Here is a 23,002-nt window from a genome sequence, read left to right as displayed (position 1 = left end):
CACAGGACCAAGCCACCTAACGTAAACATAGCTACGCAAGCTCCGCCTCATTTTGTCTGGAGGTTCACTTATTGCTCACCCCCACGAAGTTCCCTTTTTCTTTGAATACTTTCTATTGACATATTCTCAGTCCATGTAAGGTTTGATATTCGTTTGACCGCAGCTGTAACAAAAGTATAATTGCCTAGAACAGCCCCTCGGTAATTCAGATTGAAAACATAAAACACATCTCCTCAACGTAAGCATGTAACACATGTCTTCATTTTAAATTTGTTTAATGAATACTCTAGCTTATTAAGTCACAAACGATTTTTTAGGTTTTTGATAGCTCAGGGTACAAGACCTGGCACATATTGAAGAAAAGTGGATAACTTCACTTATCTGGGTAGTGTTACAAGTAATAATATTGGATTTGATGAAGATGTTAAATGTAGAATAGCAAAAGACCAGGGTGTTTTTCTACAGTTGAAAAAAGTTTGTAAGAATAGGAAGATTAGTCGGCAAACCAAGATTAGAATACTGGAAGCTACAGTGGTGATAGTTGTCAAGTATGGTCCGGAAACGTGGGCGCACTTCTGAAGATGGAGGAGGATTTGCTAACTTGTACGAAAAATGTGGCTCTATCCCGCTTTCTTGGGCTATAATAAGAAAAAATTTTAGATGGCTAGGACAAGTTTTAGCGATGAAAGATGACAGGTTGCTAAAGATTGTCCATTTCGGTCATCCATTAAGCGTCATACGAAAACCAGGTCGTTTTTTTATTGGGTAGAAATTCATAAGAAAGAATTTAAAGGAAATTGGAATTTCTTGGGAGGGTGTAAGGAGGGAATTTTTGTAAAAAGATTAGTTGGAGGAGTGCAAGCAGCGGTTTTGGCCTCAGGCGGCTTGGTGCTGCAGTGAATTGTTCGTGAAGAGTTTTGAATTGAAAAGCAAGTATTTTGCAGTAGGCATCAAGACATGACTAATTGTAGAAAAAATCCAAGACAGATAGTCCGAGTAATTGAGAGGCAAATGTTTCGTTCAAAAGCACCATTCATTTTAAATACAAAAAAAAATTTCGAGCCGTACATTGAATCCCAGAACAAAGTCTTCTTTTATTTACAACGGACAATAGTCCTTTTTGCTAATATTTTGTACTTAATTTTTTCCTCTTTTTGCTCTTTATCTAACCCAAATCTGAATAAAATAAAAAACGTGACGGTTTTCACTAGCCTTTATTGGAAACTATATAACAAAACATGAAAAATCCTAATTCCAAACTAAGTAGCATAATACTAATTATATCAAAAATCAACTATTAAAAAAGTGACGAATAAGCTTATCACCCCTAATTAAAATGAAAACAATAATTTTCACTTTCATGTGCATCCTAAAGAAAACTTAATTGAACTTTTTAAGAGTTAGCTCGATTTTCAAAAGTTAACACTTCTTCGAAGAGATGACTAATTTTATACAATTTTTTTCTGGCTCAGGCGCAAAATCAAACCTCACAGCCCCCATTTTGCATATAGTAAAATATACACCAAATCAACGTTAATAATGTAAATCTTACATTCCGTTTTCTCCGATGTTGGTTCTGCAAACAACATAAGTTTGGCATTTACCAAATTCAATCGATTCTCTTATTGTTTGAAAAGAATGAATTCTTAATGAAAAATAAAGGATATGACTCTGAATTAAAATTCATTCGAAATAAAAATTAAAGTGATATAAATAAAACATTTGGTAAATATAAGATTATAGAAGGCACTCCTTAAATTGAAAAACTTGAGAAAAGCACAATATAATAGCTATTGAACACGAACTGACGATCTAAAATAAAAGACATTAGTTTTATTATCTTTTTTGGGGTATAGGGATAAGCCTTTAGTATTCAACAAAAAAACTGTAGGAGGCATATAATCTTGCGACAGTTCAAAAATTACATTTTTCTCCCATTACCTGAAAGAAGAAAACCCATCAGATGAGTGTAACACATTATACTAATTACATAATTAACATCTTTTGACATTGATTTTATTATTGACATTAGAATATTTTGATGTTCAACAACGTCCAATGGTTTTTGCTCACTCTTTAAAAGGAAAACTCAGAACGGTGACAAAAAAATTACAAAAAATGCGATTAGTGTTTTATTTCTGTATATGATCAAAATTTGAAACCAATCAGAAAAAAAATGGAATGTTTCTTTTCATGTGTGCATTTTTGTACTAAGACTGACACTGCTCCTGAGCCTTGAAAACGTATGTGTCTCTGAACCCATTTTTAACCAAGATTGGTTGCTTATGGTTTTCCATGGTTCATTGCTATGTTTAGGGATTTATAATCTCCAAAAAAAGTAGCATATAAGTTCTTTCGGTGGGTCACGGGGTGGGATGTTGGATTACACCAAAAAGCGATGCATAAAACAAATGTAGGTTAATTCGATACCAAACACTTCTTTTTTTCTTTCGTTTTTTTTTTCGATTTTGTCTGTAGATGTATTTGGACTTTTGTGTGATTCATTGATTACGATACACATGATATATATGACGAGATTCAAAAATTTTGTCCAGGATTATTGTACTTGACGATTTTTGTTTTTATCAAAAATCATAATGACAACTGTTTAACCAGAATAAAAAAAGGGGGGATTTTTGTAAGGATCGCTCTAATCCAAAGATAGATCCAGCGAGGAAATATCATAAGCCATTTCAGGCCAAATTTTCAGGGTTTCTTTGTGGGAGGGAGAATCTCTTTTCGCCCCATTTTAAAGATAAGAAAATCCCTTGTAGGTAAAGGTATAAGCCAAGCAGATGGCTTATTCCCAAATAACATTCGAATTTCGAGGAAGTGTGTTCTTACGATTAAGGATTGTCTGACGAGCTAGAAAAATGCATTATATAAGAAATTATATAAAAATTAGTATAATCTGGAGACAAAACTACTGAAGTTTATTAGAGTATTTTCCGGGGGAAGGGGTAGTATTTTTTATGAATTTTAATTCACACATTCAATCAAGCTTTATTAATTAACAGTTAAAAGAAAATATAAACTAGATTTTTTGAAAATTTTATAAAGAAGTCACAAAAAAAACTAAAACTAGCAGAGCTCATAGGGGCACACAGTGGTGCCAATTCACGTAAATGAAGGGGAGGGGGGATTTTTTCAAAATCTATGGGGGCAATGTTCCTGTTTTTTTTTTCAATTTCTTCAATGAAAATACTAAAAGAAAAGTATTTGTCAAGAAAAAAAAATCCAAAAAAGATGTTTTTTTCAAAATCTGAGGGACAGGGATCAAGGCGGATGGGGGCAAATATTATCCGGTTGAAACCCCTTTGTACACACTTTTTCAATCAGGTGGGGGCAGGGGGTTCTTCAAATCTATTTTCCTGTGGAAGGAATGCCCATTTACTACTCTATAGGCAATGAGCGACTTGCCTAGGGGGACGGACAAGAGGGTTCAATTTCCCCTGAGCACAGCATCTCCTGGGTGCCATTCAGACGAACTTGTTTCCTTAATCCTCAGAGCGTTTTTAGGGGATAGCGAAAATTAGCACTGACCCAGGATGCTAAAATTTCTTTTTTCAAAAGGAATCATTTTTCTATCATTTTTTGAAGAAACTTTTAATATTGGTATGTCTGCTCATCAATTAGTTAACATCAGTATTAGCATCAATAAACCTAAACATCAGTCAATTACTACTAATCAACAAATCAATTTGATTTGTACTGAACATGCAACAGAGTCCCAAGTACCAATTTCAGCAACTTGACGGCGAGGAATCACAAGATTTTTCTAGGGAAGTCTGAGATTTTATTTCAATGTATATTTTACAGCCCAATATTATATTTTTCGAGCAATTTATTGTGCTGCAATAGCAGGCATTGCCTAGCAGGCATGCCTGCAATAGCAGGCATGAAACCGGGCCAAGGACTCAAACTTCTCAGCAATCGACTGCATGAATGTCTCAGATGGTAGCGTGAAGGTAACATCCAGCCAAATAAAAACGTTATGAAATTCAATTTTATGTAAATGTTATATATTTATCATAAATTGCATATTATACCATAAAATCGCATTCAATGTTTAGTTTGTACATTTTTATGTTAAAGGATCTTTACAATCTTTAAAGCCTGGAAAAGGATCTTTCAAAAAGAGGAATGAAATTTAATTTGTACACTCAGTAATAATTTATATATTTTATTTTATATACATATTATATATTTATATTTAGTATTCAAATTATGCATTCATGTCTCTGCACTTGCATATGTATAAGGAAACTTGGAATTAAAATGCAGGATGAAATTTAATTTAAACATTTAATGTTTAGTTGGTATATTTACATACACTTACATTTGCAAAAGGATTCTTGCTTCAAAGTGGGAAGCTAACATTCTTTTCATAATATTATTTATTTTATTTCAAAGTTTTTCGTTTCCACCCCGTAAAAGATGGAATGTTTTTCAACTTGAATGGAAAACGAGATATCAAAAGTAAAATGATTACCGTTTTACTTTTTATTGTTAATGGTAATATCAAAACTTTACCGAAACAATTTTTCCTCAACAAAGATTAATTTTATCAACTTGAAAAGAAGAGATGGACTATTAGCAACGAGAGGATACGGAAGATAAGAGCGTTTGGCCTAGAGATGAAATTTTAGAAAAATAGAAAATCACAAACAAACATGAAAACATGTCAGGCCACCATTTCGAGAACAAAGAAAGTGGATGAGTATATTGTATTTAGAGTAGGTACTAGAGTACAGATAAAAGACACTTTTGCTAAAAGCGTAAGACTGGGGAATCCGAGGACAATTGAGGACGGGGAATGGCTTCTGGACACACAAGTCTCAAAATAATTTTAATTTGTTCATTGAATTTAATAAATCACTATAACTTGGATGAAAAACGGGGCATTTTTCAAACTAGGGAAAATCTTCTTCAGAAGCAGGCCCATTCGAGGTTACTTCCTGTATGCTATCGTTGGGCATTCTCAACATCCACAAACAAAAGTGAATATTCTAGAAACAAAGGGTTTGACAATGTCTTTGTAATCAATTCATCGTACACTTTAGAACACAATTGCAGTTTAAAATGCAGGAGACTTATTGGTCAACACAATATCAAAACTAATTTTTAACCAAACGGGTTCAAAATATAGAAAAAACTGAAAAAATGAATTCCTTAACTTTTTTCAAATAAGGAAAAGGTAAATAGGATAAAAAAATGTGATCAAATGTGCACTACTTTCTTAGATCTACACTAGGTTACAATTTTCTGTTTACACGGGAGTTTTTCCTTGGAGTCTTTCAGCTAAGTCTCCAATAAACTCCTTATAAATCAAAGGCTCCATATTTTTCCCGAGCAACAACAAAACAAACCAATCGCCAATCATGCATTTTTCATTAATCACGTCTACATCTGCTGCATTTGCTAATCTTGCTTGGGCTCTAAGTAAATGACGCCGAACGCCCCCGCTACAAACAACACCAATTCTGTAAACTAATGCCAGCCCGGACATAATAGCAACGATAATAAACCAAAACCAAAGAAACACATATATCTTCTCATTGACGATATTTAATGGAAGAACGCAGAGACCGTCGAAGCGCTGGACAGTTCCTGACGCACCATACTTATGGAAAGTACATTTGGTGACCTTTGGAAATACCTTGGCCATTGGGTCAATTCGTCTTTCAGGTTCCTCTTCTGTGAATCGCCATACCTCACTTCCATACCTACAATCAGGATATCTTTTGTCAAAATCAAAATATAATTTCAAAATTAAGCTAATAATCAAAATATAATTAGGACAATATCAAAATATCTTTGATCAGGATATCTTTTGTCAAAATTATGATATCTTTTGTCAAAACCATGATATCTTTTGTCAAATATCTTTTGTCAAAATCAGGATAATACCAAATATCAGGATAATATCAAGATAATAACCAAAATATAATCAGGATAATATTAAAATATCTTTTGTCAAAATCATGATATCTTTTGTCAAATAAATTAATAAACATTTAACACCATGTATAACATTTCCTGATCTTCCCATTTCCGTTCTACCAAAATACGAATCACAATTGATAGTAGAATTAACCATTTTTAGAAAAATTGAATAAAACATCAATTGGGAAACATTTACAGAATATAACTGGGAAAGAGGGAGAAGTGTGATCAAGGCCACTAAAGATTTTGTTCAACCCCCTCTATAAATACCTTTAAAACGCTAATCTAAGTTTTGACCGAAGAAAGTCGATTCATACGACGCATTGGCAACCTAATGAACTTCTCTTACCTGGTATGTTAGCTCGTGCGACATTTCGGCTGTTATAATTAAAAGTGCGATATACACCATTTTTGCAACTTTTCAGGAGAGCCAAAAAACAGAAAAAGGCTTCTCGGCCATGGTTGCTCTGAAGGATGAGACTAACGGAGATACAGGGAACATATTCTAAATCAAATTCTTATGTTCTTTACAGCAGTATAAATTAAATTTAAACATTGCAAGCGAATTCAAAATTATTCCATTTTATGGTGTATATCTACTTTTTCCTATAGATAATTCCTTTCCTCTTCTGTTAAAAGTATTATGAGCGCAGTGCCGTATCAATTTTTTTTTTGGGGGGGGGGGTACGAAAAACTAAAAAAAACGCATCAAAATTTTTTTTGAGCAATATAAAAAATATTGCTCATATCTACGTTCTTCCTATACATTCCACCATCTGAAAGTTTCAAATAATACCTAAAACGGCACTTTTGGTGCCACGTCTCCAGTGGAAAAGCTGGGGCTAATGGGCTACTATCAATCATTTGGGTTAAGAAAAACTTTTGTGAGAAGCTAAGATTGACGTCTCGTCCTTATTTTGTCCGAGGTTGAGTCATGGTAATAAAGCTAAAAAGGAATTGTGGACCGAATTTCGATAAAAACTGATACCAATCTGGTTTTCAAAACTTTTTAAAAGTAGCCAAAAAAATTCTAAAAATAGAACAAACGCCGATCAACTGATGGCGCGCCGCCGATAATTTTTCGGCGGTGCGCCGCCAAAAAATTGTTAGCGCCGCCACCGGCGTAATTGTGTCCGCTGCCACTGAATTTTATTTTGGCGCAGCTTCGGGTCTAGTCCTAGCCATCTAAACCTCTCTCTTATTATAGCCCCAGAAAAAATAATATAACCATAATTTCGTACAGCTTACTGTTTGGAATGTAGTCAGTACGACGGGTACCCAGTAATATACGTAGACAATTCCTCTGGAAAACATCTAAAAGTTCTCCTCTGTCTTCCACAGTGAACAATACTTGACCACTGCCTTCATTGCAATCTCCAATATTCATATCTTGGTTCGCAGTCATCTTTCTATTCTTCCAAAAAAATTCTACTTTGAAAAAAAAACACCCTGGGCCTTGGCCATTCTACTCTTGATATCTTCCCTGCATCCAACATCTTTACTAATAATACTAGTCAGGTAAGTCAAACTATTCAATTGATCGATCGTCTCGTTGCGACGTCACCAATTATATTCTTATTTATTCCAAGTCTAAGCCCCTTATTGTGCTTAACATTAATTTCCAAACATATTCTTGCACCCGGGATTCTCAAATCCTCAGCATAATCTAAGCCTAGGAGAGTTCTACCTTCCCATTTGATACCATCCTCTCCCAGATCTTTCGATGTGTTCCTTATGACAAAGTCCCTCAAAACTACCCATATAAATGCGGATAGAAGCCAACCCTGATTTACTCCTGATTCAATACGAAACCAGCTTTCCTACGTTAACTGCTGCAATGATATTCTCGTATATAGGCCTAATTAGTTCTATCGAAGCTATTCTTTCAGCTGAATCAAATGATTGTTCACAATCTATAAAACTGAAGACTAACGGGGTCTGATGACTCAGGCACTTCACAATTATTAATCCAAGAGTGAAAATTTAGTGGACGCATCCTCCCCCTTTCTAGAACCAAACTTCTTCTTTTAAAATTTATCTACAGAATATCTAAGTCCAAAAGAAAGTGTCATCACACTTAATAGTTTGCTTCCTACAGAAACGAAGCTAATGCCTCTATAATTACCACACTCACTCGTATCACCTGTCTTATGAAGAGATTTAATTTAAGTTTCCGTAAAGCTAGGTACTTCCCCTTTTTAAAAACCATGTTCATAATCTTCAGGTAGTTATCTCTAACTTTACAACCACCATGTTCCAAAACCGCATTTACCACACTATTAAGCACCTGAACCATATTTTTTTTTAATCCTTTTAGTACCGTCTTTAATTCTTCCTCGCAAAATTAATTTTCCTTCACTTCCAAATTGTCAAACCTTTAATTATTTTTTATATTATTTTCTGTAACTTTATCATGGTTTGACATATTATAAAAATATTCTGCCCTTTCATCTTTAACTCTTTCCTCGTTCCTATTTTTACCTGGGACAAGTCCCGATTGACTATTCTCTTTAATTTTTTTAACATGCCAATACAATATTTTAATATTGCGCTGTCTGGCTGGATCTTCAAGGTCTCGAGAAATTAAATCCCTGGCCTGAACTTCACACCGCCTTTGTTCATATTTTGATGCTTTCTCAAATTCCCTTATATTCCTCGTATTCTCATATGATCTATCACTCAAATAACAGACCCCTCCTTCCACGTCGTCAAATTTTAGACTCCATTTTAATACTCAACTGTTCCTGGAAAGTTCCTCTCAAATCCTCATCCTGGGGTCTACCAACATCATAACTTCCAGGAAGTTAATTACTTTTCCTAAATTTTAGCTTTAGATTAACTCTAGACACTACCGTAGTAGATGGTGAAAATTTAGCTAGTTTTTGCATTGAGTAAGGACAGTTGGTTTTTCCACAGAATCAGGAATTAATATCCTTTTTATTTTTACAGAGCCAGAAGTTATCCTGTTTTTGCACTGTTTCAGGAGTTAGCTTGGTTTTCCACCAGGTCCTTGAAACTCCTCACTTTGGACTTTGCCCGTTTGTTATACATTCAGGACATACCCCGTATTTGCACTGAACTAACTCAGCTTAGACTTTGTTTTTACAAGGAGTAAAGACCGATTCAAGACGCAGTCTCCTTTAAAACCAAGTCAGCGCACACCTTGGACCTGGCTGCTTTTTGACTGAGTCTGGCTCACTTCTGGACCGATTCAGGAGTTAACCCGTTTTAGCACCGAGTCAATCCGCATCTAAAGCCCAAACATTTCTGGTTAGGTTCGTGATGAAACAGGGAGATTCAGGGGACAGTGGGCCCAGTTTATACATCCAAATGGTGCAGTAAAGTGGATTCGTGGTGAATTGTCGAACTGCATAACTTGGGCCTTGTACTTGGTGCTACATGCCCCTCTTCGGAATGGACATTTTTATCATTCAAAATGAAATGGTGTAACTAAAAAATTCGACCCGATGAAATGGGGCGGGGTCTATGCGGTGCCAAGAAATAAAACGGGCACAGAAGCGAGCTTTGTATAACAAATTTTCTTCCATCGGTTCTTCTATGCCAAGTTATCGGGGTAGGAGGGGGAGGAGATTAAATAGATGATTCTGCACCGCTATGAAGTTTTCGTTTTTGTAGCACATTTTGCGAAAGACCACTCATTATGTGAATATTGCATCTTGGTACCTGAGGCAGTCCGAGTAGCTTTAGGTCAACGTTATTTGAGGTCACACAGATGGAACGGCGTCACGCGTGGCGAAACTTTGTCAAGCGTGGCGTAATTGGGCAAAGCGTGATGGAACTATGTGGCACGCGTGACGTTCTAAGATGTACACCGGGTGTTGGGAAGCAAGTAACCCCTCGGATTATACAACAGGTAGATAAGTCGCTACTGCTGGATTATATCTAAAACAGCGCTATAGACTGTACAATGAATGCAGACACGAAACTCCGTTAACCGGCAATGTGCAATCCAAATTGATTGCAAAGTGTGGATTCTGATTGAGTTTACAATATTTAAATGATTGTTTTTTGGGGTTTAGGGGGGACAAGATACCTAGGTTAGGTTACGTATTTAATATATGATATGCTTTACCCCCCCCCCCACCCCCCTAATTTTTATAGCCCAAATTTGTTTCTAAACTATTATATATTCATCCTATTTTATTTTATTTCATTAGCATTAATCAAACTTGACTTCTTTCGTGTATAGCGGTGTGTTATATATAATGCACCAGTACCGGTAAGTCTAATTGATCTTCAGTGATCACAATAGAGTTTATGTCAGTATCATGGCTGGGTAATCTAGTTTAAACTTCCAGAAATTTTGTGAGGACGGAAGTATGAGGAGACTAAATACTTTTCGTAATGGGAAGGAGGTAAAAGCGTGGCTTTTTAATAATAATTAATTTTAAAAATGTAATTTTTTTCATTTTTAAAAACGAAAATTATCTATCATTCAAAAAATAGTTTATAATGATGCTAGCCGGTTTAGGATTAGTGCTAGATTATGAAAACACCTGTTTAGAGGAATGGGATTCTCTAATTTCTCAGGTTCCCATTTCATGCGACGCTACACGAAAAGATAAGAAAATGATAAACACAATCAAATATTCCGCAAGAACAAGAAAAAATTAACTGATTTTTTGGTTGCAGGTCCTACCTTCCTTTTGGTTGCAGGTCCTTTTGGTTGTCCTTTTGGTTGATTTTTTGGTTGCAGGTCCTACCTTCCTTTTAGGGATGAAAAACTGAAGTTTTCCGGCCCTCAACACGGACAAGGGTAATTATGTCGAGTTCGCAACTTAAGATTTACAATTGATTTTTTTCTTAATAATTTACAAAGAAGTCTCATCAAAAATACTTCAAGTTCGAATACTCTCTAGTCTAATTGTGTATAGAATTTTAAGAATAACTATTGTGCTTGATTCAGCAATGGGGAAGAGTTAATAAAACCTCGAATAGAACGTATTCACCATAAGCAAATTCCGGAAATTCCAGCAAACATTTGAAAAAGAAATTGTGAGAAAACGAACAGGATAAAAATGATATTGAATGACACGGAAGCAATATCTAAGAATCAAGGTCAGTCAAACTCATTATTTTTTGTGAGGCTACCACAATCTTCGCACATATTATATATTCAAGGCCATAAAATAAAAGAGCCGACAAGTTAGCAAACATTAATTAAAACACGATTGACATAATTAAAGAAAATTAAAGCTCATTAGCTTTATTTAAATTCATTCTGTTTATAACAAAATGATATAGACTAACAGAAAACATTAATCCAAGTGGCTGCCCAAAGAAAGACATAAAAGCACTTGAAACTGGGCGACCACATATATAACAAACACTTAACAAACAAAACTCTTAGGAAACGAACACAAAAATTGAAATAAGTAATAATAAATGAACAACCAAATTATGACCAATCTCTAATAATAAAAAAAAACATCTATTAAATAAGACCCAAAAGAAATTTTTGTCATTTTTCTTTTAAACAAACCAAGGTGCTCCTCCGCCCGAATGCTCACTGGAAGATAATTCCAAACCTTAGGACCTATATATCTGACAGAAAAACCCATGGTCGTAAGGTGGGGGGGGGCAGCTGCCCTCCCTGGACCTTCAAATTTACATTAGATATGGCTGAAAAAGCAGATGGTTTGGAAAAAGCAGTTGATAAAACCATCACACTATCGACTGCCCCCCCCCTAGACAATATGCTGCCTACGCCCATGGAAAAACCTACTCTAGTTCCAGTTCCAGGGTTGCCACCGTCAGTAGGATTTTACTAGATCTAGTAAAAAAAAAATCTAGTAAATTTAGAGAATCTAGTAAATTTCCAGAAATCTAGCAACAAGTCCTGTTTTATAGTAAACAAAACTTTTTTTTATTTTCCATGAGTTCAGCGAAAAAAATTATCGCAAACATGTGACAGTTTACAATTTTTGCTTGTCTGTTTTACAATTTTGCTTGTCTGTCTCAGAGACAGACAAGCAGTCACCTATTTTCATAAACAGTCACTTCGCTTCCGGCGTCTAAAGGTCGACAAAATCAGCTTTCTGTGTATCAAATCTTACCAACTAAAAATGAAGCTATGAATGTCCTCAGTTTGAAAATTTTTATTCAGGAAAAAGGAGCCTGCTGAGAGAAATTAAAAGTAAGTAGAAATGTAACATTATATATATATATATATATATATATATATATATATATATATATATATATATATATATATATATATATATATATATATATATATATATACCAAAAAACGGATTTTTGAACTTGTAGGTTTCTGGAATTTTCAATCATACCATGAAAACGAAAGGAAAGAGGAAAAGAGGAAAAAAGATTGTTAAAAATCCTATTGATTATCCTCCTATAGCAAAAAAAAATTTTGAGCATTTAGTAAAAACAGATGCGATTTAGTAAATTTTTTCTCTCCGATTTAGTAAATTCCTCCAGTTCAGGGTGGCAACCCTGTCAACTTCTGTAGTCAGTGACTACATTGTCAGCATTGCGGGTACTATAACTATGAATTGATTTATTTTCTCTTTAAAAACCATGAAATACCTCATGAACTTGTTTGGTGCTCTCCTATTTTCTGGTTTGTATCACAGGGTACATACACAACACCATTTCTTAGCCCCCCCCCCCTAAACCCCAAAAAACAACAGTTTAAAAATCGTCACGTAAATGGGGTTTTCGTGACTGGTTTCCTTGTAAAGGGCCCATATAGTGCTCAAGTACCAAAGTTAATTTGCAATTTTTAATAGTATAAGTGAAATAATGCGCCTATATGCCTTGGTTCTAACAATTGTCCAGTCCATTCTTAGCCTTTTTTTTCTCTTCCTTACTTTTCTTTCCTTTTGTTGTTCATTTTTCCCATTTGTGGATGGATTAAAACATACAATATTTACACCGAATTCTGGTATAAGATTTACTGGAAAAGCAGCAGAAAAAGCAGATCCCTCGATCCTAAATCCCAAATCTTATAAGCAAACCCCAAAATTATATTATCATTGCTCAATATTATGCTTTCATACAGAGCTGAGGTGCAAACCTCAGCTATCCCGCAGAATTTCTCCGGCAGAAAAATCCCCCATAGGGGATTTAATTCTGAAATCTCCCAGAAATCATCCAGCATTCATGTAAAGACCTGGAACCTCACCACATGTAAAACTGAGTCTGCAAAGAGAAAATAAGACAAATAAAAATCATTTCACTAGTGTAAAATTTCCCCTGGAAATTTCACCCCCGGAAACATTCTCCCCACGGAAAATTCTCCCCGTGGAAAAGCTCCCCCAAAAATGTATGCATACTTCCTAATAACAAATACTACACGTAAACAATAGACACATTTCATAGCTTATAGTCCTTCCCCCAGGGGCTTTGGGGGGGGGGGGCTGGTTATCCCCAAAGACATATTTATTGGATTTTTCAACTCTGCTGAACAAAATGACCTTCGAAATTTTAGCCGGAGTACTTTGAAAAAAACGGCACTGAAGGGGGCTAGTTGCCCTCCAGTCTTTTTGATTACTCAAAAAGGGCACTAGAACTTCTAATTTCCGTTCATATGAGCCCTCTTCCGGTATACTTGGACCATTGGATTGATACGATCACCCCTGGAGAAAACAGAAAATAAACAAATAAACGCGTATCCATGATCTTTCGTGAACCCTCTTGCCCCCCATGCATTAGGGGGAGGCAAGAAAATTTCATATTTTGCAATTGGGGGGAGACATGAAACATTTTTCACAGCCCTCATTAGAGAGTATACGCTAGGGTTTTTTTTTTGCATTTCGTCCTACACGACACGAGAATTTTTATGAGCCCTACCTCTGATGACAATTTCTTTCGAGTCAAAATTGTGCTAATTGAATAAGTACGAATAGTAATATCAAAAAAATTCTCACGGAAGCAAAGAACAAAATTGCAACTTAAAACGAACAAAAATTATTGCTTCACAGATTTCGCAAAATATATTTACAAAACTAGCTCACGTAGACTGATTCGTGATATTCTAAAATAAATAAAAATTTTAAGACAAGCACTTTACTGAAAATATAAAACCGACCCCCCCCCCCCAAGAAAAAAAAAGAAGAAATATTCTCCTAGAAGCCAAAAATTTCACAAGTAGCCGGCACACAATAGTCATTTACTGACTATGATATCAATAACTTTTGGCACACAATCTTAATCCCCTTTTAAAAAAACATAAAAAACTTCAGCAAGGTCAGTGATCATAAAGAATACTTTTTGGCTTGCTAAAATGTTTACCGAAATTGAAAAATATCACGTTTCAGTTTATTCTAGCTAGTTCTTTAAGGATATCTCGCGTATTCTGCGAAGCAGATTATTTCTGTTCACTTTAAGTTTCAATTCTCCTCTTTATTTCCATAGAAAATTGTTGTTTTTTTTTATTATCTGTGCTCGTTTTTTGTATACCCTATTCTTAGTATAACACATACGACAAAACCTTGCAAAATGTTTCTTTAAATTGATTTATTCAAGAAGTGCTAAAAGAGTTCAATTTGTTAAAAACGACATTAAATGTCATTTTAATTCCTACCTTTCTTGAACTACCTAAAAAATGAGTAACTCTGACACATGAACAAAGAGTCCGATGGGTATGCTCACACCGCTGCATCTGAGAATTTGCACATAAGAAATTCAACCATTTTCATGATAAGAAAACTGAATAATGTGAATTGTTTTCATTACGCAGGCTCTATTTTCAAAATTATTAGTTTTCGCTTACTAAGGGGGCTAGGAGGAAGAGTGTAGAGGGGGAATTATAAACCTCCAGTAGAGGGATTTCGACCATGGGCCATACAATAGCACCTCAAGCCTTTCCCCTGCACAAGAAGACACCAAAAGTCGTTTTTTTGGTGCCATACGGAAATTTACGACGGAGTTTAAGACAGACTTTTAAGAGGAAAGTAGACAAGTAAATTTAAATGGATTTGATAACTTAAAAAATCATTTTGCGAGTCTCAGCGTCTGCTGAAGGTTCTGAAGACAAAGGACCAACTATCGAATTTTCACAGCACAACAGGGAACTCCCAATGAAATTTTAGTAAAAAGTCATAGGGACCTTAAATGTATCAACAGTTCAAAAAGCTAACGAGAGACTAGTTTAAAATAACGAAAACGGATGGTCTCTTACTAATTGTTAAACAAGGCTCTGTCCGTTCAATGTATATGTTACCGTGAATGTTCGATATTCGCGAATGTCGACATTCACCGGTGTACGTCCGAAATACCTTTTTTTTCTCCTTGGCTTTAGTCAGCGTTGCCAGTCAATTTTCGTTTTGTTTAATGCAAGGTTTGCTGATGACAGGTTAGGTTTTTAACCAATTTCTGAGATTTATAACCTAATTTAACCAAACCCAACCTAACTTTTAGCTTTTACCATCAAAGCCTGCGTAAGACAAAAAAAGCTGTTTTGCTAAGCTAATTAAATCCATGCAGAGAAAAAGGAATTTCGGACATTCACTGGTGAATGTCGAAATTAACCAAATTTCGGACATTCACAGTAACATATATACAGCATAAATAATATGCTTCCTGTGTCCGTAAGGTTTTCACTCAAGGTTTTTGGTACAAGAGGAAACTCTTAAAGCTATCAAATTATGCTAATGTTACTTCTTTTGATATGATTTCTAATTTCTTCAAAGCCACTATGCTAGGATATTATTAGGGATTACCCTTTCCTGAAATTAAGAAAAACAAACTCCTTTGTTCAATGGAAAAAAAAATTAGTTTCGGTACTTCTGCGTTATACTCACTCTTTTATATACAGCTAGTTTTATTAATGCTAATGAAACAAAATAAAATAGGATAAATATAGAATAGTTTAGAAACAAATTTGGGCTATATATTTGCATATTAGTGGGGGGGGCAAAGCATAGCATATATTAAATACGTAACCTAACCTCGGTGCCCCCCCCCCAAAAAAAAAAACACTTTAAATATCGTTTATGCAATTAAAACCACGCTATACATCTACAGCAGTGTGTTGAATCCTGCCGTAAAAACGGTTTTTTTTTCGACGCGTCTTGAGTTAGAGATTATAAAAGAGTGAGTATAACGCAGTTGTACCTTAGTTTCTCATTATGTAAGTTTCACTAAATCTGAATATCTGGAAAAAAACAGCTGAAATTAAATGGTTTTTATAAAAAAAATTTGGTAAAGTAGGATTCGGCTTTAAGTTTTCTGTCGCTTATTCGGATCGGGTATCCAAGCTCTAAAAATTATAGCAAGTCCGTCCCATCAATTCTGAATTGTTTGGCTACACAAACTAAATTTTTTTGTAAAGAACGAGATAGTGCAGTCCTTTAAAGAATCGAATCCACTCAAATAAGCCATTAAACATCTCTGCTATCTTACGGTGGCCTGCTAGCCTAGACATTAAAAATGGAAATAATGAAGGATAGGCAATAACTATGAAAACACGGTTTTCCTCGTTTTCAAGATGCCGGGCAATGCTTTTAGATGCCGGGCAAGTGCCGGGCAAGATGCCGGGCAAGTCGCCAGATAATGCTTTTAGACCATAAAATATCTATTGGCTACATTCAGATTTGCATTCCAAGGCACTTTTACTCTATTTGTGCAAAAATTGAGATTTTGCGGTACAATTGGCAGAAGCTGCCACTTTGTGGTGGCAAGTCTCTTTTATCTACTTAAAAACGTAACAGTATACTAATAATCTATTGACAATCCTGCTAATTACTGTAGCATTCATGTAATTATCAGTCAACGATTTTTGAATAAACACGGAACTCATTGCAGCATTCACGCCATACTTTAAAACTTGTTCCGCGTCCTACAAAGCGGTTTTTCAAGATTGAGGAGTCAAAACTTGCTCATTAAAATCCTAACCCATTGCTATCTTAAAATCTCCATTATCTGGACTTCTGTAAAAATCGATGTTACGAGGCAAAATGTCAGAAAATGCAACTTTGAAGGGGCTGATCTCTTTTTTTCACTTAAAAAGGGCACTAGATATGTGCCCTTTTAAAATGTGCCCATTAGAACTCTAAACCATCACTATCTTAAAATCTCAATTATCTAGACTTTTTGTAAAAATCGATGTTCCAAGGCAAAAGGTCAGAAAATGCAACTTTGATGAGGCTGATCTCTTTTTCTCACTTAAAAGGGCACTAGATATACCAATCATCTTTTCAAATAAACCTTCTCCAACATTCTACGACTACTGGGTCGATACAATCACACCTGGGAAATAAAAAAGACACAAAAGTGCTGCCCATGCAAAAATAGGGATTATCCCTGCTGCTGAAGGTGACAACTGTAAATCTCCTTTTTATGGTGTTTAACCACGGTGAATCCATTGGTGCGGTTTTCATTTTACTCCAGTACCTTTTTTGAGGTGTTTTTAGTTAAATCTGTTTTCGCGATAAGCTGTTGGTAATGAGATTAACCGAAATAACAGTTACTGTTTTTTTTCTTTGGAAACTCAAAATTGAATATCAAAAAGCGACAAAAACACCACCAAATTAAAAATCCGAAAAAAAGATCCCGGCTCTGAATTTTCATTAAAAAAAACCGTTTTCAGCTGAAGGAAATAGCAAAAACAATACAGTATGTAAATCGATTAAAATAAGAAATACCTTGTAAACTCGTATCCCAGGAAATAGTCGACAAAATAAATTTGAAGTATTACATTGACAAAATTCAAAAGTTCACAGATGAAAAAGCGGACAGCATAGAAGTTATGACTTCGAAGATTAGAGACAAAGTAGTCGACAAGAAGCCGTTTCCGAGATTTTTTTGTATCCTCTGCTACAATTGGACAGTTGAGATTTAGAACCAACATTTTCATCTTTCCAGATTCCCAAGTTTTCCACAGGTAACGAGGCACATAAAACATTAAGGCTTGGAAGAATAATACGAAACACACCCATTGGTAATACTTGTGATATTTCTTCTCGTCTTTTTCTGTGTGTGGTCCAATACCTATAAGTTAAAAGATAAGCATACAAAATCTTTGGTACACTGATTAATGAACACAAGAGGTTTTAGGGAACAGACAGAGCACTTGCCCCGGGCGCAAAAATTTTAGGGGTGCAAAATTTCAAATAGATAATCTAATGGTTATAGTGAAAAACAGATACAAAATTCTGGATATTTCGACCACATACATCAGTGACCATCATATTCATCAACAGTACATAAACGGTACTGATAAAAGGGTTATAATTATTTTGTAATTTTTGAAATTGTATGTTTATCAAAATAAAGAAGAGGGCACAGCTAATACATGAAAATGATTAATGAATTATCAATTGATTGATAAAATAAAAAATTATAATTAAACAGTAATAATCAAAAAAAAAATTAGATAACTAATAATGATAAAACAACTTAAATAATCAAACAATAGATTATTAATTAATCAATAAACTCAAAATAATTTGGTTAATAAATGAAAAATTTGGTAAAGTTTGACTTGAAACTTTTGTGTGAGACAGGGCGGGGAGTGGCTAATCAAGATTTTACTCCGGGCACAAGAGAAGCCATAACCGCTACTTTTATTGAAAAATAATCAAACAAATATTTTCAGATCAAACTTCACAAATAAAATTAACTATTTAGCCTACACAGCTTGTTAAATAACGGAACGAAAAATAAGTTTTTCAGAGAAGGACAGCCGAGAACCCCCTTGGCGGGAGGGGGTACTAATGCTTTCACCGATAATTTTTGGAATGAGACACTAAATCAAAGAGAGAGAGAGAGAGAGAGAGAGAGAGAGAGAGAGAGAGAGAGAGAGAGAGAGAGAGAGAGAAAGGATTACAAGATCACTGAGCAAAATCTCAAAAGACCCTAATCGATACAAAAAAAATGAAAAAAATTCAGAAGCCAAAAATTGTTTAACAAAATTTGCTAGTGAGCCTGAACCACAGCCTTTAGTAACTAGAAGCTCCAAAACGTTTTTTAAACTAACTATGGTGAGACAAAATTCCATTTGAAGCTGATTACGGAATAAGATAAGATTTATTCTTCATTAAATACACATACAATAATACATGTTATTATTCCCCCAAAGGCTCATTGGCCTGTAAAGAAGGGGGAAGACAAATGAGTTACTTACTCTAGAGAAGAAAAACAAAACAAAATTTAAAATGATCACTTACTCACAGACATAAGAGCAAAAGGAGAAGAAAAGAAAATATAGATAAAATAAAACTATAAGAAAAAATAGAATAAATAAACTAAATTAATTAAGTAGATTAAATAGACTCCAAAAAAAACATAGATAAAAATAACTTCTAAAAAGCCAAAGAATTTTGAACAGTTTTTTTTTTTTAACAAACCGAATGAGTGGCACCCTCGAGCTGATTCAGGCAACTTATTCCAAACAATATGACACGCCATTAGAGGATTAAAATCTGACCTTATGCAAGGAATAAATGAAACTTGAACTTGATTTGTCATATTGCGAATATTATAATTATTTTATAATTATTTTGATTAGAAGTAAAAGATAGCGGAACGCTTAGGGGCCGGGGGAGGTCACCATGAAACTGAGTAAAAGTAAAACATGCACATGAAAGAATGTATAGTGACTCAAGATCGTGTAATGGGATAACTAATGAACGATTAGTTTCCTGAATGAGGCGTCTAGCTTTATTGTAAACCTTAGAAGGTGGTTGAAAAGGTTGAAAGGAAAGGTCGACATCCACACTATCTGACAGTAAGAAACGTAAGATTGGATCAAGTAGTGAAAAAGGATTTTCAAAATTAATCCAGGAAAAGTATGTCTAAGTTTCCTTAAAATACCGAGACTCCAGCATATCTTCATTTTAATAAAATCAATGTGACGTTTGAAGGGTAGGTTTTCATCAACAAGAATGCCCAAAAAACCAACATATCGATCTTTAGATGGATGGGATTGAAGAGGGGGAGGGAGCTACGGCTCCCTTTTGGGACAGGAGAATTTATCTTCATTTTGATTCTGAATGTCACTCTTTACTCTCATTTTGAAAAGTGTGTTCTTTTACTTTAAATCTGGAAAAAAGAGGAGTTACAACCAGGAACGTATCCAGGATTTTTTTTTGGTGGGGGGGGGGGGATAAAAAACTAAGAAACGCATCAACATTGGTTTATATTCATTCTGTTACATTTTTACGAGTCGGACGATATTTAGGGAAGGGGGGGGGGTTCAAACACCCTATTCCCCAGATATGGCCTCGATGAAAACAATTGGAATTCTTAGATATTGGACAAATGATGAGACTAAGCAAGTTTTCGGAGATAGTCATTTGGTTAGCATATATCAACTCAAAAATTCATTTTGATAGATTTTTTTGGATTTCAGGATTTCTATGACTTATTTCAGATTTTAAGATTTCTTTGCCTTTTTTGTTAGGTACCTCCCCCCCCCCCCCGCTAAACCCCAAAAACAACAGTTTAAATATAGTTCTTGCCTTTGTTTATATCCCACAAGCCAGTGTAAACCTGTTTTTCATCAGTCGTCTCGGTCTATTTTGTGACTGATTTGCATTGCCGTATATAAAAGAGTGCGTTTAATACAGGAGTACCCATTTCAGCGATAGGTAATATAGTCGTGATCTCTTTACCTTTTTTTGGATTTCAGGATAGAAATATTGCGAAAATTAATTTATGGGAATTTGAGAAAACAGCCCGAAGCACTCGAAAATGATGTCTGATTGAAGAAAGTACTATTGGTATCAGCATGGTCAAAAACGCTAAACAGGAAAATTACAGGCATTAGGATTTGTGACCTTCTTTGTGGCTGTGAAGTGTCCTGTAATAATGAATCCTTTGAAGATGATTGCTCTTTTTTAGTGTATGTATTTAGATAGTGGTTGCATTGTTATTATGTATCTTATTATATTAATCAATTCTTACGTTGTATAAGCTATTAAATTAAAATCGTTGGTACTTGTTTAGTAGCCAGGCAACATGCGAGAAGAACCGTATCAAAATCTCTAGTTGTTATATGAAAAACAGGTTTCCGCTGCCTAGTGAGGTGAGGCATTGCTACTCTGTGAAAAATATTTAAACTTTAGTTTTTGGGGGTTAAAGAACGAAAATGGTACCTAGGTTAAGTTAGGTTACGTATTTAATATATACCATGCTTTACACCCACCCCTAATGTGCAAATATATAGCCCAAATTTGTCTCTTAACTATTATATTTTTATCATACTTTGTTTTATTTCATTAGAATTAAAATCAAGTATTTTGCAACCATCAAAACATGGCTAATTGCAGAGAAAGCCAGAACAGATAGTCCAAGTGATTGAGAGGGAAATTTGGGATAAGCCCTTTTTGGGATTGAATAAAATGATGTTATTTCATTTGTTGATAGATAAGTCTATTTATCATCCATCCATATCCATCTCATTCTTAGGGCAGAACTAAGGCAAGATAGTCATAGAATTAAGGGATAAAAGATTGGATTGATTTTGGGTTGACGCGTGACAGACAATGTCCACTGGACTTGATTCACAGGCAGTGAACAAATAAAACCCAAACCTAAACAGTCCAACAAGTCCCGTGGACTTGTAGGCAAACAGTGACACCTATAGTTTTCCAAGTGTTTGGTTAAATGTCAGGGGTAAATGGCGGGAGAAAGAATGACTCTTATATTGGATAAATACTTGTGTTTTAGCTTTTGGAAAGGCACGCCTGCCTGGAGTCTCAGGTTAGATTATATATTTAATATATGCTATGCTTTACCCCTCCCCCCACCCCTAATGTGCAAATATATAGCCCAAATTTGTTTCTAAACTATTATATTTTTATCATTATTTGTTTTATTTCATTAGCATTAACCGAACTTCACTTCTCGCGTGTTGCCCAGCTACTAATTAAGTACCAAATTGTTTTCTAATATTGAATTATTTCTTGTATAGTTTATCAGCCCCAGCTCAGGTTAAACTACAAGTCCCAAAATTAGTGCAGTGATCTTTAAAACTCTATAAATGAGGATTGAGCAAAGTTTTGAAGCTGAAAACAATTTTGTTGGACTTCATTTTAAGCAGAAGATCTATCTTGCAAGGTTTCACTTTTATAACACACCAATTTTTAATGGTCATCAAAAACCAGAATCAACTTGAGGGAAAGAGAGTGGAGGTAGGCGTTTCAAAATAGGCCTATCTTTTAATGATATGAATTAGTTTGCCGACCCATCCGTTAAAGTTTCAGTTTCCTAACCTAACCCTTATTCAACATAATCAACAGTAGCTAAAGTATAATTTTACCACATTTTTCCCACTGATAAGCCCTAATTCTAAACATTATTTTTTTTCATTGAGTTTTTTCTCTGTTGGTTTTTTGTTATGGCTGGCCAGTTCGGCTTAAAATCTTTCAAAATTCTTTCCTGAAATTTCAATCCCACCTCATCAACTAATAAATCCGGTTAGCCTAATACTAAACCAAAGTTAGGCTAGTTCAATATTAAAATACTTGCCTGGATGAGGAACATCAACTCCAACTCTTCCATTCAACCTGTCTGGTAAAGTGAAAGTCGAATGGATCCAACAATAGGTGTCCATAACATTAGAGGGCACCCCCTCCACAATGCAATCAATAGGATCTCCAATATATTGCCTAGCTGTAACAAGCAAGGAAAATGCAATTAAAATAATCACAGTTGCTTTATAATGAAGTCTAAATATATTATTGTCAATATTCACTTGGTCTAATTTTAGAAGACCTTTGACAGATCCAAAAACATCAAACATTTTTAATTGATAACTTCAACTCGAAAAAAAATTCAGTGACCTTTCTTACAACTAAAAAGCTGCAAATACACTGCCTGCCCTGAAGCCGTGCGTGCCTCTAAGCCTTTGTTGTACACATTCCTGGGACAATGTTGCCAAGCGAATACTTTAGAATACCACCAAAACAAGAAAATTCTTTTTTAACACTTCAAGGAATTAATGGGCTGGCTTACAAGACCAGCTAGTGGTAATGGGATATTTGCCGTGACTAACAACCTAGTTAACAATATGTCATGATTTGGCCAAAATCATGAAAAAAAAAAAAGACCGAAAGTAAAAGTC

At 34.9% G+C, this 23,002-nt stretch overlaps 1 protein-coding gene across 1 annotated transcript; it reads right to left on the bottom strand.

The window, feature by feature from the left end:
* Positions 1–1,197: 1,197 nt before the first annotated feature.
* On the bottom strand, positions 1,198–22,789 carry LOC148956931 (innexin inx2-like). The gene is made up of 3 exons (XM_089087831.1): positions 22,408–22,789; positions 17,580–17,925; positions 1,198–5,726 (listed from the first exon to the last, which is right to left on the bottom strand). The coding sequence occupies exons 1-3, from the start codon at positions 22,679–22,681 to the stop codon at positions 5,270–5,272; spliced, it is 1,077 nt and encodes a 358-aa protein (XP_088943957.1). The 5' UTR covers positions 22,682–22,789; the 3' UTR covers positions 1,198–5,269.
* Positions 22,790–23,002: the final 213 nt, after the last annotated feature.

This window comes from Artemia sp. Qi Xiang Cuo, chromosome 1, assembly GCF_049724085.1.
Source record: "Artemia sp. Qi Xiang Cuo chromosome 1, ASM4972408v1, whole genome shotgun sequence".
Taxonomy (NCBI): Eukaryota; Metazoa; Arthropoda; class Branchiopoda; order Anostraca; family Artemiidae; genus Artemia; species Artemia sp. Qi Xiang Cuo.
Note: the sequence above shows the minus strand (reverse complement) of the source record. Positions and strands in the feature narration are given on the sequence as shown.